This window comes from Myxine glutinosa, chromosome 4 (genome assembly GCF_964187855.1).
Source record: "Myxine glutinosa chromosome 4, kmMyxGlut1.1, whole genome shotgun sequence".
NCBI lineage: Eukaryota > Metazoa > Chordata > Myxini > Myxiniformes > Myxinidae > Myxine > Myxine glutinosa.
Genome location: NC_136264.1, coordinates 65466129 through 65483208, shown reverse-complemented (window position 1 = coordinate 65483208; position 17080 = coordinate 65466129). Strand labels below are relative to the sequence as shown.

General features: G+C 40.1%; 1 protein-coding gene across 8 annotated transcripts in view; it reads right to left on the bottom strand.

Annotated features, from left to right (window-relative positions):
• Nucleotides 1–17080, bottom strand: part of LOC137424708 (arf-GAP with Rho-GAP domain, ANK repeat and PH domain-containing protein 1) — a 189490-nt gene that overhangs the window by 105984 nt on the left and 66426 nt on the right. For all 8 annotated transcript variants that reach the window (XM_078775817.1, XM_078775816.1, XM_078775821.1 and 5 more), the window contains 6 exons: nt 13154–13227; nt 6081–6154; nt 2911–3141; nt 2431–2503; nt 1892–2015; nt 940–1124 (listed from right to left, as the gene is read on the bottom strand). In XM_078775817.1, coding sequence (XP_078631943.1) covers nt 940–1124; nt 1892–2015; nt 2431–2503; nt 2911–3141; nt 6081–6154; nt 13154–13227 — 761 coding nt within the window. The remainder of the gene's footprint in view (nt 1–939; nt 1125–1891; nt 2016–2430; nt 2504–2910; nt 3142–6080; nt 6155–13153; nt 13228–17080) is intronic.

The window sequence follows — 17080 nt, the reverse complement described above, 5'->3', positions numbered from 1 at the left end:
GAATTATTATTATACAAAGTGAAGGTTCTAAAAACCATAACTATATATATATATATATAAATATAAATATATATATATATATATATATAAATATATATATATATATATATATATATATATATATATATATATATATATATATATATATATATATATATATATATATATATATGTTGGAACCCATCTGTGGATCGGTCCCATCGGCCGATGGGTCTGACCCATCTGTGGATGCACGAGAAATGACAATGCAGACCCATCGGCCGATGGGTCTGCGCCATCTGCGGATGTGTTGTTCACCTTGAAGGAATGTGTATGCATCAATGGTGGATGAGTATGTTTATTTGAACCTAAAAATAAGCAATTGATGTCATAAATGTTTATAAAGCAGTCTGTGACATGTACTCATCCTGGACGACGGACTGCTTTATAAACATTTATGACATCAATTGCTTATTTTTAGGTTCAAATAAACATACTCATCCACCATTGATGCATACACATTCCTTCAAGGTGAACAACACATCCGCAGATGGCGCAGACCCATCGGCCGATGGGTCTGCATTGTCATTTCTCGTGCATCCACAGATGGGTCAGACCCATCGGCCGATGGGACCGATCCACAGATGGGTTCCAACATATATATATGAATGAATATGAATATGCATATAACCTAAATGGTTATATATGCATACAACCATTTCGATTTTAGGGACCCCAATCTCCAATTACCTCAATTTTCCTTAATATTAACTTTCTGGGAATAACATTCCTTCATAATAATATCATGTTAGGTATAAATATAGATTGTAGGCAATTTATAGAAGAAAACAAAGAAACTTGGAAAAAAAAACAAAGTAGGATGTTAATTATTATGCACAAATGTGCATGTATGTATGTATGTATGTATGTATGTATGTATGTATGTATGTATGTATGTACCTGAGCTGACTTGTAAAGCCACAATCTGCCATTACTGAGGGACACATGCAGTCGATGTCTGTATCCCCTGAGCTCGAGAGACCCACTACGTGTAGAGCTGCTAGCCATGCTTAGCACTGCCGAAGAGCTGACCCGGCTCAGCCTCGTGAGCTTTTGAAGCAAGTAACCCCAATCGTCACGCTCGGCTGTGGAAATACAACAGGTGTGGATAAAAATTAAAACAGCTGAAACAACTCTCCACTTTATACAACATGTTTATGTCTGTATAAGAACCAATAATATTCATCCTCATCAACCAGTGTTATGCTTTGAAGATTTTAACAATAACATTCCTGACAGTGATGCTCTACCTTTCCAGACTGAAAATGATAGCAATCTCACCATGTTGTATTTGCATTGGGCTCATTGACATTTAGTTGGGAAGAATAATGATGCTTTTCTATGAATACCTGTCCAAACGCTGTTGTACTAATTTGCATACATTGATTAAATTTTGCCATGGGTATGCCATTTTGATGCGATTTTGTGCAAAGATTCTTGCAAAAAATTTTTTTTTAAGGTTTATTATTTTTCCCCGCCTTTTTCGGGCACCGTGGTCCCCTTTTTGAAGCAATGTTTTATGGCCAGATACCCTTCCTGTCGCCAACCTTGTTAGTCGCCTCTTGCGATACACACAGGGAATTACCAGTGAACTGGTACTCAATTTGCTGACCTCGGAAGGATGACAGGCTGAGTCAACCCCCCTTGGCATTAATTCAGCAATCGACTGGGATTCAAACCCAGGATCCTAGGATCTCAAGCCGGCACCCGAACTGCTAAGCCAACACCAGGCTCAAAAGTTGCATATGCAAGAAAAAATAATAATAATAATACTTTATCCAGAATGAAAGAATAAATAAATAAAAATCAAGGCTTCAGTCCTTACAATTTGCAAGGAAACATAAATCCTTACCAACAGAGCTGGCTCGAAATGTGAATGTTCGAACGGTAGTCACAACATGGAACTTGCTATCACTCGTTCCCACCATTACTTGTTTGATTGCAGATAGGGGAATAACTCCTTTTGCGAATACTTCCTGCAAAACACATTTATGTTATCACATTTATTCGCTCTTCTACACAAATTGAACTCAAACAAGTGACCATGCTTTCCTTGAGCTCAGCTGACTGGGATAGATGAATTCATCCAAGCAAAAACAACTCCATACTGCCACCCTGGCTTTTTTATTGGAGAAAAATGTTCAGGCCGTTCCGCCAGTCCAATCATTGTGATGCAGTGAAAACTAACAGTTCATTTATTTTGCAATGAAAGGCATCATTCAGAAAATTTGCAGATTCGATATTGTTCAACTCCAACTTTAACGTTTGACAAACTGAGCAGGTTAAAAAAAAAATCATTTGTACATTTCAAGCCCCATTAGCGATCGGGCGCTATTTTAACCGATCAAATGTCAAAGCTGAGTCCGAGGTGAGTCCGAGGTGATAACCGACCTGATCACTGTTGAAATACTGTAAATGTTCCCAGTCCAATTTCACAAAGCGCTTCTGAAAAAGGCCAGCCTTCCTGCAAAAGGACAACAAAATTATCCTCCTGATATCATTAAGAAACACAGATCGGCATTATTTGGAGATCCAGGGAATGTAGAGAAAATGATCAAAGGTCCCAATTGGGGTTTCCAACCTTGTCTTGAAACCAAAACACTGACCAATTGTTGTACGCTTTCTTTATTTGTTTGCAATTCTCTGGTTAAATACGGTACAGGTTCTTTCATTCATGTGAAGAATGTTAAATGAAGAATAACAATAACATAGGTAATTGATCTATACGACGAAAAAAGAGTTTGTATGCAAAGATGGTGCTTAATGAATGTTAATAGAGAGACTAGTGGAGGAGAGCAATGAGATACACGAATCGAATCAGGAATAACAGTGAGCCAAGTGGACCCTCAGTGATCTTTGAACCCAAGTTACCCTTGCGGTGCCTGCTTCTCCAACCAGCCGATTTTCTTCGGATTGTCGCCAACATCTTCATTGCAGCCGGCATATGTATCCTCTGGATATGCACACTCGGTGTAGATCTCTTCGTCCTCGATGGACCAGTTCTGCTTGGGCTCGTACACCATATCATAAACATTTGTTTTTTGTCGGATCGAATCTTCCATCATTGAAGTCACCTCATAGGATGCACTTTCTTGGAACAACCTGTGAAAATAATGTCCCTTCACCATCAAGAGCAAAATGAGTAATAATAATAATCAAAATAATAAAATCATACAATAGAGCTCGTTTTCCTATAGTTCTTCGTTAGTTTTTGCACAACCCCTCACCACAACCCCTCACCAGCACCCATTTTCTCTGAGGATCGCCAAAAGTAAAAAATACATATATATAAATAAATAAAAGTCACAACCACAAAAAAAGCACAAAAAAATAATAAAATTTCGAGCTCATGGAGAAAAAAAAACAAAAAAAAAACTTCATTGTACCATGGAAATAGCTGAACACTTGTTCTTCACAATCATATCTTTCTTAATGGACAAGCTCACATGTACAAAATAATATTTTGCTTGCAACATTCACCCAACAAAGGTTGTGTGAGAAGAGGAAACACACTGAAGAATACAAATCGATGTAAACTTTGGAGCAGATGGATATGAATAGCCCCGTTATTGAGCAGGAACATCTCCTTGTTGGAAAAGCATGCATAACATATACGTTTCCTCAACAAGGTAAGCTCACCGTGAACGCAAGTGCAGAGGGGTCTATCTCCTCAGCAAGACTCACCTTTTAAACATCTTCATCTCTAAAGACCTAGTGCAAGCTCTGCAACATCTCAGCATTCATTGCATAATGGTTTTCTTCCAATCTTCAGGAACCACGACTTGCGTGTTTATTCGATAAATATTCGGGCCACAGCTGGGCTGCGCTTTCTTTCTCCCGAATTTGAGTCTCTCAAGCTGAGGTAATGGGAACCATTCACTGACTAGAAGTCCTGACTATTTGATGAGGCAAGCGTCGTATTTCCTGTAATTTTACCCATGGGCAGTGGAATCCAAAAGCCACACAATTTACCAATCAATCCTTGCTCCAAACAAAGCTGTTGGTGATTTCCAGCTGAATAACGTGAGAAATTACTCAGCTGTACTTTCATTATTTTTTTGGGGCTTTGTCAAAATAGTGCATTTCTTAAAAAGAAACGTGTGCTTTTATATCTATCGCTAACGACTGCCACTGATTATTATAGATCGCATGGTCTGTTTCGACAAGATAAAGGACATTGCTTGACGGCAAAGCTAATGAAGCTACAATTTTTCACAAAGATCAGGTGTGCGGTTCAGGAACATACAAGGGGCCTTCAAAGTGTTGTATGAACAGGATACTCACAATAGTATGAGACATGTCAATGTTTCTTTTCTTTATTTCTTCCATATACAAGTATATATAATTAATTAGATTTTTATCATATTAACCCTTTGAATACGGGATTTTTTTTTGATAAAAATACCACCGGTACGGGATTAATTTGGCATTTTGGTACGGGAATGCAACTACGTACTGACGATCTATTTATAGGTATAGTCGATGACGTGTCGTGACGTCATCCGTACACAAAACTTTTTCGCGGGTTGCGGCACTGGACGTCATCCGTACTCAAAGGGTTAACTATATTTTGAAAAAAATAAAACTTGGCATTTCTTGTGCCACAGTGTCTTGTCTTGTTCATAGAACTCTGAATACCCCGCGTATGAATACTCTTTGAACATTTACTGAATGTGCCAATTATGAGATAAAGCAAGCCTCAATATATTGTTCAGGGAGACTACTTCCAGTTAATATTTCCACAATAAATTATTTCCAGTTAATCTTTGAATTGACAGATAGCCTGGTGTTGGCTTAGCGGTTAGGGTGCCGACTTGGGATCCCAGGATCCTGGGTTCGAATCCCGGTCAATCGCTGAATTAACACCAGGGGGGTTGACTCAGCCTGTCATCCTTCCAAGGTCGGCAAATTGAGTACCAGTTCACTGATAATTCCCTGTGTGTCGCAAAATGCGACTAACAGGGTTGGCAAGAGGTGGGGCATCCGGCCATAAAACATTGCTTCAAAAAGGGGACCGCGGTGCCCGAAAAAGGCCAAGCCCTGCTCTGCGGGGGGAAATGTCCTCCAAAGGTGGTTCTTTGAATTGGCAGATAGATCAGTGTGTGTGTGTGTGTGTGTGTGTGTGTGTGTGTGTGTGTGTGTGTGTGTGTGTGTGTGTGTGTGTGTTCCAACAGTCTTGTATGGGTTTGATCCCAGGTGAGGTTTGACAACTAAGAACGGTCGTTTTGTGCACGTCGAGCCACTGCATCTCAGACATACCATTCTTTAGCAGCCTGCATGTTGGTGGTGAGCATCAATTTTCTGATTACTACTACGATTACTACTAAATCCTATATTATTCCAAAATTATTAAAGGGCCATCCAGGGGATGTTTTTTTGGCCCAAGTCTTTCACATACCGGCTGGCCATTGCCTGACGTTTGACTAAGGGAGACTTGGATAGGAATCTGGAAGTTGGTCAGCAGGTATGCTGCTGATTACATGCTCACTGTTTGCGAAAGACACTACTGTATATTTAAAGTTCATCAATCACCAATGCTGCAAGATTGGGGGGGGCATAAATTCTCTATGTAAATGTGGACCGTGTAGCACCACCTAGTGGTGGTGGCAGATGGTATTACAATTTCTTTCTTTACCTGAAAAATGCTGAGGTAAAAGCACTCTGCACGGATAAATTTGTCTTCCTCCCAAAATGGAGGGGCCTGTAATAGCAACCCCTACCCACCAAAATATGTATATGCAGTATATCTCACCCATCCTCCTGCCTTTTCCCTCCCCTTCCCCTCCTTCCCTCCAACTCTCTCCCCCTCCACTCCCCCTTCTAGCAGCAAGAGACGTGACGACTAATTGGTCCATCAGCAAAGCGGAGGGTGGGCTTTTCTGGTTATATCATAATAATCATAATAATATTAATAATAATAATAATAAATGACAAGGAAATGGCCATTGTATTCCATTACTCTGAACAAGCTCTCTCTTTGGGGATAGCTTTGTAGTTCCCACTCCTCGTATTAGGTGTGATTGCTTGTATGTGGTACATACCTGCCATCATCATCAATGTCATCATCTTCACTAATTAGACTGCATGAGCTCAAATGAAGATCCTTTTCACAATCCTGGAGCATAAAAGGAGGGCAAACTGTGATTATTTTTCACTGCTGCCTCAACACTTCAAATGTGTGCTCAAGGTGCAGAAGAAGAAACATTAGGTACGAAAAATATTAACCTCTTTATGGGAAACCTCATTGTTAATCTATCGATGTTCCACATAAAAAATGCTCATGGTCAATAGGATAATGCAATAGGACTCCACATGGATGGATATAAAATGCATGGATGGGTGGATACAAAATGGTTTTTATTTGCAAGTTGTCACTACTACTCGTATATAGGGACTCTACATGTAATGGCATGTCATGCAACAATCAACTACAAAAGAAAAGAAAAATACCGTCTTTCTTTCATTTTTGTCCCCCGTCGCACCGCAGAGTGAAAGGGGGACTATGGTTTTCCCTTCCGTCCGTGTGTGCGTGCGTCCGTCCGTCCGTCCGTGCGTGCGGGCATGCGTAAGCGAAGGACCGAATTCTAATTTGGTGTGTGGGTGCAACCCACGTCAAAATCCAAGATGGCCGCCGCCATGTATGTCTGAAACTTGTGAGCGGAATATCTTGAAATACAAGCATTCTGAGTATTGCGCTGCAATACATGTCCCCTACCAAAGTTCAAAGTGCCATAACTTTGTCAAAAATGATCGAATATGCAAATTTATGCACGGTTGATGCTGGTTTTCAAACTTGATCTGAGATATGCTGAGACACATGTGTCACGCCTCGCCTCGTTGATAAGCCCGCAAGGTTGCTCCGTGGAGCGGCCTGCACGTATTGCACTGTGTGAATTATATAAATACCAACTCATGGTCTGAGGTACTAGCGATTCAGGAGATATCCATTTTTTTTAAATATTTTCGTTTAATTAACGATATCTGCCAAACCACGTGACCTATCGCAAATTCCAAAAGGACATTTTAGTAGACTGACATGCTGAACAGATTTGTGGTTTCCCCTTGATTCGATTAAAAATGAGGGAGGAGCTCGGTTTTAAAGGTTCATGCTTAAAAACGTCATAACTCTGAAACCATCAGTAATTTATTATATTTTCCGGTTCACGATCAATGATCGATGTGTATATATATGTTGCTCGGCCTGGCTCCACCCCTCCAGAAAACGCGCGCTGTGTCGCGCTGTTGACGTTTGCGAGACGAGGCTGAGGACGCGCAGTGCGGCTTGAGGAGAAATCGATAATAAACAAGAGATATCCATTTTTTAAAATATTTTCGTTTAATTAACGATATCTGCCAAACCACGCGTCCTATCGCAAATTCCAAAACGACATTTTAGTAGATTGATATGCTGAACAGATCTGTGAAGTTTCCCCTTGATTGGATCAAAAATGAGGGAGGAGCTCGGTTTTAAAGGTTCATGCTTAAAAACGTCATAACTCTGAAACCATGTGACGCATGGTGTCACGCTCGCTGACTTTTTTGTTCGTCATGGGTATGCGATTCTACCTGCAAAGTTTGGCCTCAATCTGTTCAGCCGTTGCAGAGAAAAGGGGTTTTTCGTGTTTTCACGAAAAACAATATGGCGACCGAACCACGTGACCTGTGACGTCATAATTACCATTAAAATATTCTACAAACCGAGTCCATCATATGGTGAAAATTTTATCTCAATCGGTCCTATTATTGCAGAGAAATTGGTTTTTAAAGGAAATTAAAACTTAAAATGGCACTGCGTTAAGGATCATCAGAATTATCAGAATTACCAAAGTTCAAAGTGCCATAACTTTGATAAAAATGATCGAAAGGTCGTGAAGTTCGAACTTGACCTGTAACTTATCATGAGGACACCATGTGCCAAGTTTGAAATCATTAGCATTAAGCGTTTAGAAAAAAAAGTCCTGAAAACTGTTCTTGCATGACGGACTGACTGACTGACGGACTGACAGACAGAGGGACGGCGTGCAAACCTATATAGTCCCCTCCGGTGTACACCGGTAGGGGACTAATAAGCGAAGTACTAACTTCTAATCTGGTGTGTGGGTGTATCTAGGCATAAGGAAGAACGCTATTGAAAATTGGGTCGCCACGTCAAAATCCAAGATGGCCACCACCATATATATGTCTGAACCTTGTGAGCGAAATATCTTGAAAAAGAAGCATTCTGAGTATTGCGCTGCAATACATGTCCCCTACCAAAGTTCAAAGTGCCATAACTTTGTCAAAAATGATCGAATATGCAAATTTATGCACGGTTGAAGCTGGTTTTCAAACTTGATCTGAGGTATGCTGAGACACATGTGTGTCATGCCTTGCCTCATTGATAAGCCCCCAGGGTCGCTCCGTGGAGCGGCCTGCACGTATTGCACTGTGTGAATTATATAAATTATTACCAACTCACGGTCTGAGGTACTGGCGATTCAAGAGATATCCATTTTTAAAAATATTTTCGTTTCAGTAACGATATCTGCCAAACCACGTGCCCTATCGCAAATTCCAAAAGGACATTTTAGTAGACTGACATGCTGAACAGATTTGTGAAGTTTCCCCTTGATTGGATCAAAAATGAGGGAGGGGCTCAGTTTTAAAGGTTCATGCTTAAAAACGTCATAACTCTGAAACCATCAGCAATTTATGATATTTTCCGGTTCACGATCAATGATCGATGTGTATATATATGTTGCTCGGCTTGGCTCCGCCCCTCCGGAAAGCGCGCGCTGTGTCGCGCTGTTGACGTTCGCGAGATGAGGCTGAGGACGCGCAGTGCGGCTTGAGGAGAACTCGAGAATAAACAAGAGATATCCATTTTTAAAAACATTTTCGTTTAATTAACGATATCTGTCAAACCACGTGCCCTATCGCAAATTCCAAAAGGACATTTTAGTGCTGAACAGATCTTTTTTCTTTTTTCTTTTTTGTATACTGAATCGAGGCTCGTGAAAGAGCTAACATTTATTTCACAAACAAATCAACCAGACAAACAAGATATATAAAAAGAGGGAGCGGAAGACAAGATGGGGAGAGAAGGGGAAGCACACAAACACAACATTTGAGAGCGGGAAGATGTCCCTGCACAGATGCACAGACTGCACAGACTGATGTCCCTGCACAGACTACAGATCTGTGAAGCTTCCCCTCGATTGGATCAAAAATGAGGGAGGAGCTCGGTTTTAAAGGTTCATGCTTAAAAACGTCATAACTCTGAAACCATGTGATGCATGACGTCATGCTCGCTGACTTTTTTGTTCGTCATGGGTATGCGATTCTGCCTGAAAAGTTTGGCCTCGATCTGTTCAGCCGTTGCAGAGAAAAAGGGGTTTTCGTGTTTTCACGAAAAACAATATGGCGACCGAACCACGTGACCTGTGACGTCATAATTACCATTAAAATATTCTACAGACCGAGTCCATCATATGGTGAAAATAATTTTATCTCAATCGATCTTATTATTGCAGAGAAATTGGTTTTTAAAGGAAATTAAAACTTAAAATGGCACTGAGTGATCAAATGGCACTGATCATCAGAATTATCAGAATTACCAAAGTTCAAAGTGCCATAACTTTGTTAAAAATGATCGAAACGTCGTGAAGTTGGAACTTGACCTGTAACTTATCATGAGGAAACCATGTGCCAAGTTTGAAATCATTAGCATTAAGCGTTTAGAAAAAAGTCCGGAAAACTGTTCTTTGCGTGACGGACTGACGGACAGAGGGACGGCGTGCAAACCTATAGTCCCCTCCGGTGTACACCGGTAGGGGACTAATAAGCGAAGTACCAGCTTCTAATCTGGTGTGTGGGTGTATCTAGGCAAAAGGAAGAACGCTATTGAAATTGGGTTGCCACGTCAAAATCCAAGATGGCCACCACCATATATATGTCTGAACTTTGTGAGCGAAATATCTTGAAAAATAAACGAACTACTAACTTCTAATCTGGTGTGTGGGTGTATCTAGGCATAAGGAAGAACGCTATTGAAAATTGGGTTGCCACGTCAAAATCCAAGATGGCCGCCTTGCGTCTTCCACTTTGTCAACTCACATCACTTCACCGATGGGGGACCTAGGCATAACGCTTGTTATCTATGGGCACAATGTCTCATGACATGACATTTATAGGAAAAGCCTTATAAATGTAAACTAGACAGGAAGGCCGATGTTGAAACCTTCAGAAATATACGGTACTTGTAATAAGTCCTTCCATGTTTCGGGGTTGTAATCTAACGAACTGATACGGAATTAAAATGGGAAGGGAGTTCCTATTTTGAAGCTTCGTAACGACTACAGATGTTGATTTAACAGTGGAGTTGTGCAAACCATAAATAAAATATAAAACACTCATGCTGATTCAACACCTCCATCACGAAAGGTGGACTGAGGTTATGTCATTATTCCCGTTTGTCTGTTTGTGAGCACGATATCTCAAAAACTTATGGTCGGATTTGGACAAAACTTGGTGGACAAGTTGGTGTGTAAGCAGGACGAAATGTTTCGATTTTGGTGAAGACCCATATCTGGATTCCGATCCGAAGATTTTTTTTTTAGCGATTCTTCACCATTGAGAAGTAAGGCTAAAAATGATATATAGCACAATATCTCAAAAGATTATGGGCAGATTCAGACGAAACTAGTTGGACAAGTTGGGTGTGCGACAAGGAGTAATTGATTCGATTTTGATGAAGATTCAAGATATGACACAGATCCAGATATGACTTATCAGTGGGATAGAAAACGTAAACTGTTCAGCCTGGCGGAAGTATGCTCTCTCCTAAGTGCCGTTTTAGTTGCTACTGTAACTGTTAGAAATGGATTTTGAGGAAACAGCTATTTAAAATGAAGAATTTCATTGAACCAGGCCAATGTGCTGGTTGGTTGAAAGCATCCAATGAACAAGTTGTGCGTATGTATACACACACAATAGCAAAAGACACCATAGTCAGAGGCTTTTGATAAAAATAAAAAAAATAAACATTTTACTTGGATTACACCTCAGCATTGATACAGGATGTAGATATATTTTTGTCTAAAATACTGCAAAGACTAAAGGGAAATGAAAGTGACCTGCTTCTCTAAAAATGCTTACACAAAGCTCTACATGAATGCAAGGTGAATGCAAACACATATTTAAATACTTCCATGCTTGTAATATGCCAAAGTTACTTTCGGGTCATGCACATATTACATGGACAAATTGAGAATTTTTAAATACCTCTATGAGGACTCATAAAACACAAAAGTAAGGTATATTCTCTATCACAAAAGTTAAAGTATTATCTATATATAACTTCTCACCTATCATATCCCTGCTTCCCATTTTCATGCATGTTCAGTCTCTTGAACTTTTAGGCCTCACCATCAGCCATGACTACTCCAGGGCCGATCATATAGCAAAGTTGGCCTCCAAAGCCAGCCACAGACATCATTCGCAAACATTCTTTGAAAAATCAGAACTACTCGCAACCGACAAGTTTCAACCCCCTGGCAGTGAGTGCTTTCCCTATGGGCTGATTCCCCAGCATCACATTCTCCTATTTACCTCGTTTTCCCCTACCCTAGTGCATAAACTTAATAAATGGCTCCGTTAACAGTGACTCTTGTTGTACAAAGCTTTAAAGAAAGCAAGATGCCTGAACTGGTTCTTCAACTTCAATATCTTAAGTCCACATCTCATCCTCCCCACAAACAGTGAAAATAATATTTTGGGGTTTTTTTTCGAGTGATAATCGTAAGATCTGTTGACGTAAGATAAGACGTGTTGAAACAAGTTTCTATCTGACTAAGCACTTGGTTCATAATAAAATCTCCAGTTCAAATAACATACACTCTTTTGATTTTCATTGTCTACTCACGTCCTTGTAATTCAGGTAAAAGGCCTCAATGGAGTACTGCTCTTCCCTCTGGGCTGGTGCCCCAGCATCACTTCTGTATAGATCTCCTGGATTCTGTGTAATCTAAATCTTTTACAATTACTTTAGTTTCCCGTGATGAGGCCGAGGTACAAGTTATATTTCGCTCACATTTCAGACAGGTCGATGGTCTCTCTGTTTTCTACCCCATATTCTCCAACGTTGCTCCCTCTGCTCCCTCCGTCCGCTCATCTTCCCTGTATACTCTAGAATGCATGAGTTTTCCTATTCCCTTTGTGAAACTGCCTTCCTGAGCTTATTTAATCCTACGCTTTTCTTCAGAGCTTCAAACAGGTAAACTACTATCTCATCATAATCATGCTCCATCCCTACCCACATTATTTTATACCTTCGTTAACACGACCTAACTTAACCATCTTGATTGTGGGTTGCTGTGATTTTTTTTCTCTGCACTCTTTCCTCTTTTCACATCCATTCATTCCCTTGCTTGGTGTGTCAATCTGTGGCCGCACTGCCCCACTGTGAGTTCCTTGCCTTTTTACCCTCTAATAAAAATAATAAAATGATAACATCACGTCTGTCCTTGTCAGCCATGTTATGCATGTACATAGGCTCACAAGGAGTTTAAAACACAAGCAAAATATTTATTTTTATTTTTACAGTGATCTAAGGCTCATGGAGGACAAGCTTGTACTTGTATCACATTCAGGACAAAGACATCAGTGTACGTTTACATGAATTGCAAGGCCGTTAATAGACAGTGCACAAACACGTATGGTACATGTGATTTGAACCTGGGCTCCTTAAATCATGAGCAAAAGGTTTTTATGGGAACACTGACAGACCAACCCGACATCTTGAATGAGTGTCCCCAGAGCAAAGATCGCAAAGAAAACAACAGATCAGCAATTATGGAACTTTTAAGGATTTTCCTAATTCTACTCTTCCCTGGGCTTGATTTGGCCCCATATCTGTCAATGCCTAACTAATCGACATGATTATACCGACGATTAACTAGACACAAAACTAACTAACGAAAGTACTTCAAGACTAGTTCCAAAAAGTATCCTCTCCACCTCTCCTCCCACTAATTCCCATAAATCAGTCAAGACTGGCAAACAAGGTAAAAATTAGTCACGTAGGATAAGTCCAAACTCGTCTCATGAAGGTGCTCAAGTTAACCTGCATACATACCTTTCTCAAGGGTGTGGGTTCCATGTAAGCAGACACTTCACTGTAAACTGCAGCTTCAGCGGTTGCTGCATCACCTGTCACCCGCAGCACAGGGTAAGACTGCATGTCTGAGTTTCATAACTTTAGCACTGGAGTGTGCAGCTCAACATTAAACAAATCAAACCTTGACGCCAAACGATTCACAATGGTATACAATCACCTCTTATATACCCACTTCCTGAACCCTCCTTCATCCTCCCCCTCCACCCCTCCCCGTCCACCTTACTCCTCCTGTACGTTTTACATGCAGGAAGTTACAATACTCAAAACAAACTTTCACTTGTCTCAACTTCTGGTTGCACAATAACCTCAGGATTCTGTTTGTTAAATCGCACATTCTTAACTGGTGGCCACATCACTGTAATGATTTATAGTGCTTGGAGAAGAAAAAGAAAAACAACCTTAGAACCATTATATGATTCACTTTACAATTTCCTGGGATAAATAATATGCAGAAAATTATTGCACAATATAATAGTTAAGGTCATAATAATATGGTAAAACAGTCGTTGAAGAAGACAGGACTTTATACATTGGATGTTTAAAATAATGAAGAGTGTGGACAATATAGTTGAAGTGGAGTTTATCAGCAGAACGGACAGTGTTACGTAGGGGCCATAGGTTGAGAGTAAAGAAGATGAGAGATAGGGACGTTTTAAGGTAAAGGTCTTTGAGTCAGAGAGTAGTTAATGCAGGTAATGGTCTCCCTTGAAATGTAATGGCAGTGGAGAGGGTGGACAAGTTGAAGTGGGAATTAGATATGTACCTGGATGCATTGGAGATCAAAGGGTTTGTGGCATATTGGGTCACTGAATTGGTTCACCAACTCAAAGCTACAAGCCGATTGTTTTTTTTAAATCAAAAGGTCAAAGGTTAAGGTTGTGTAAAATCACCAATTTTCACCCGATTGATCTGAAATTTAAAGAATTTGCATATTGGGTCACTTAATTGGTTCACCAATCTAAAGCTAGAAGCTGAATTATTTTTTAGTTCTAAAACGCAAAGGTCTAGTATGCATACAATCATCAATTTTCACTTTTTTTTGGAACTGTTTACATTATTTCAAGCATACGGAAGATAAAGAAGACATCTGAATACAAACGGATGCGGACGGGCTTTGCATTTTCAGATGCTTTCTAGTTTTGGTTTGCATTGGCGGGAACGATGGTCTGGGTGGCAGACTGGCTGTTCGTTCTTTGCAGATTATGCGGTTTCTACCTTGTGAGACGTAATCCGTGGCTCGTGCTCACCATTAAGGCCAGGAGGTGCCTTTTTGCATTTAATAGATGAGTTTGGTCCTCATTGGTTAGATTTTATGTAGTATGCCATCCAGACGAGGTTAATTTAAGACATTAATGAACACATTTAAGGCAAGCTGTCTGGTTCAGCAACATGGACAAAACCACCGTTTAGAGGCCATTTTTTCCCCGCAAAGCGGGAGTTGGCCTTTTTCGGGGACCGTGGTTGCTGTTGTTTTTTGGTCCCCTTTTTGAAGCAATGTTTTACGGCCGGATGCCCTTCCTGCCGCCAACCCTGTTTGTCGCCTTTTTACGACACACAGGGAATTACCAGTGAACTGGTACTCAATTTGCCGACCTCGGAAGGATGACAGGCTGAGTCAACCCCCCTGGCGTTAATTCAGCGATCGACCGGGATTCGAACCCAGGATCCTTGGATCCTAAGCTGGCACCCTAGCCGCTAGCCCAACACCAGGCTCATCGACCAGGGCCTGCAGGGAAAAGGGAGCAGGGAAAAGCAGGTCCCTGCAGGGACCAGGGAAAATATAAATATTTTCCAAGATGGCGGCCGAAGCACGTGACCTATGACGTCATCATTAACATATTTTATTCCCCATGGAGAGTTCTTTGCAATGAGCCATGTCTCAATTTTTTCTATTAAGTACTTTCAGAGATATGGAGGAGGAGATATGGATGCATAAATATGCAAATAAGCCCAAAATCTGGATCGGCGGCTCTGAAAGAAATAGAGTTTGCTTATAGTTTGTGGCCCTGTGTTTATAATATCACTTCTTGGAGTGCATCTTCCGACGCGAGAATAATGCACCAAAATATAAATTATACTACAAAATATAAATATAAATTATATCACAAAATATAAATATTACTACAAAATACAAGTATAAATTATACTACAAAATATAAATATAAATTATATCACAAAATATAAATTATACTACAAAATATAAATATTACTACAGAATACAAGTATAAATTATACGACAAAATATAAATATAAATTATATCACAAAATATAAATTATACTATCAAGTATAAATATAAATTATATCACAAAATATAAATATTACTACAAAATATAAATATAAATGATATCACAAAATATAAATATTACTACAAAATATAAGTAAAAATCTCCTTCTCTGGTCGTATTTTTGTATATTCACCCCTTAAAACAGAACAATATTTTGTGTTCAGAACCGACCAAGGACAGCACAGCCTACACACAGCTAAAGAAAAAAAGCCCTGCTATTAAATATCTTCACAAAATGTGGGTGGGGTTGGTATAAAACAATACCCTCAGTTCCTGGGACAAGCTGTCTGGTCATTGATGGTCTGGCACTCCTTATGCCAATGGAAAACCTCCCGAGGCAAAGACGTTGGCAATTATGCAGACAGATTTACCCAAACATTGGACACAAGCCTATTTTTTGGCCCTGCCTTGTCAAATGACTTTTCACTGTACTATCTCGTGTCTGTAGTGCAATGCTATCATCCTGCCTCCACCATTAATTGGTAATTCATATATAATAGCATCCATAGCATATGTACTGTGCCAAAGAGAAGATGAAGTCAGCCCTGCATGATTACTCAGCATTTTCAAATAAACAGTGTTTAGCTGTGTCAATCAGTCAAAGCTGGTGAGTTAGCCAGATGGATGAGCTTTTTGTTGGCCGAGTTGGGAATTGTTTATTTCATTCAAAAGAATTCTTTGTTTCATCTGGTAGTTGTTAAATACATCAATTGTTTTGTTGTTGGTTGTTTGTTTTTTTTTACAGATGTACCAGATGACTGTGATTATCACAGTCGTTGCTATGGCAACTTCACAGATTCGCAGAAGGTTGCTAGAGCTCTGAAAAGATGTGCTGCCTCCGACTCTTCTGCAACGGCTAAGTCAGGTCCTTCCACAAGTGGGTAGACACAACTGCGGTCACAGGTATCAGCCACCCCTCCAACAAAGAAAGCAAACATACACATGCTCCCAAGCATGTGCATCATCTCCAAGAAGCTTCAGAAAAGAATCAAGATTGTTGGGCATTACAAGATGATAAGCTGATGCAGGCAGAAACTGTCGATGCAGATTTGTAAATTTCATCGGTTTGGCCCAAATGTTTGAAACATAACTTTATGTAATGGTGAGAAATATCACAAACTGATGAAAGATTGCATCTGTCGAGTAAAAGTTGTGTGGCAACCACGAAGAGGGAGTCACTAGACTCTTTCTGCACATTCAACATATAGCACAGGATTCACCTAAATCAATCGTCCAATTCAAAAGAATGGACACAGAGGCGGGCGTTTTGCTACTCAGATACATGGACAAATTGGATATCAGTGTACATTTTCATACTGGCAAAAACGAAAATAATCAATCCATTGATGTGAATCAAATGCACATCTCGGAGAAGATATGTATGCCAAGGCCTCATTGGTTTGCATGCTTTTCCGGGATGTGACACGACAAGCTGCTTTAGGGGGAAGGGTGGGGAGAGGTAAAAAACGACCATTTGAACTACTGTTTACCTCTCCAGCGTATCTAAATATTTACAGGGCTTGGCCAAAGTTTCGATCTGATAATTAATTTGAGTGAGTCACTTGAACGCTTCAATCTGCGAACTATATGGTGAGATGT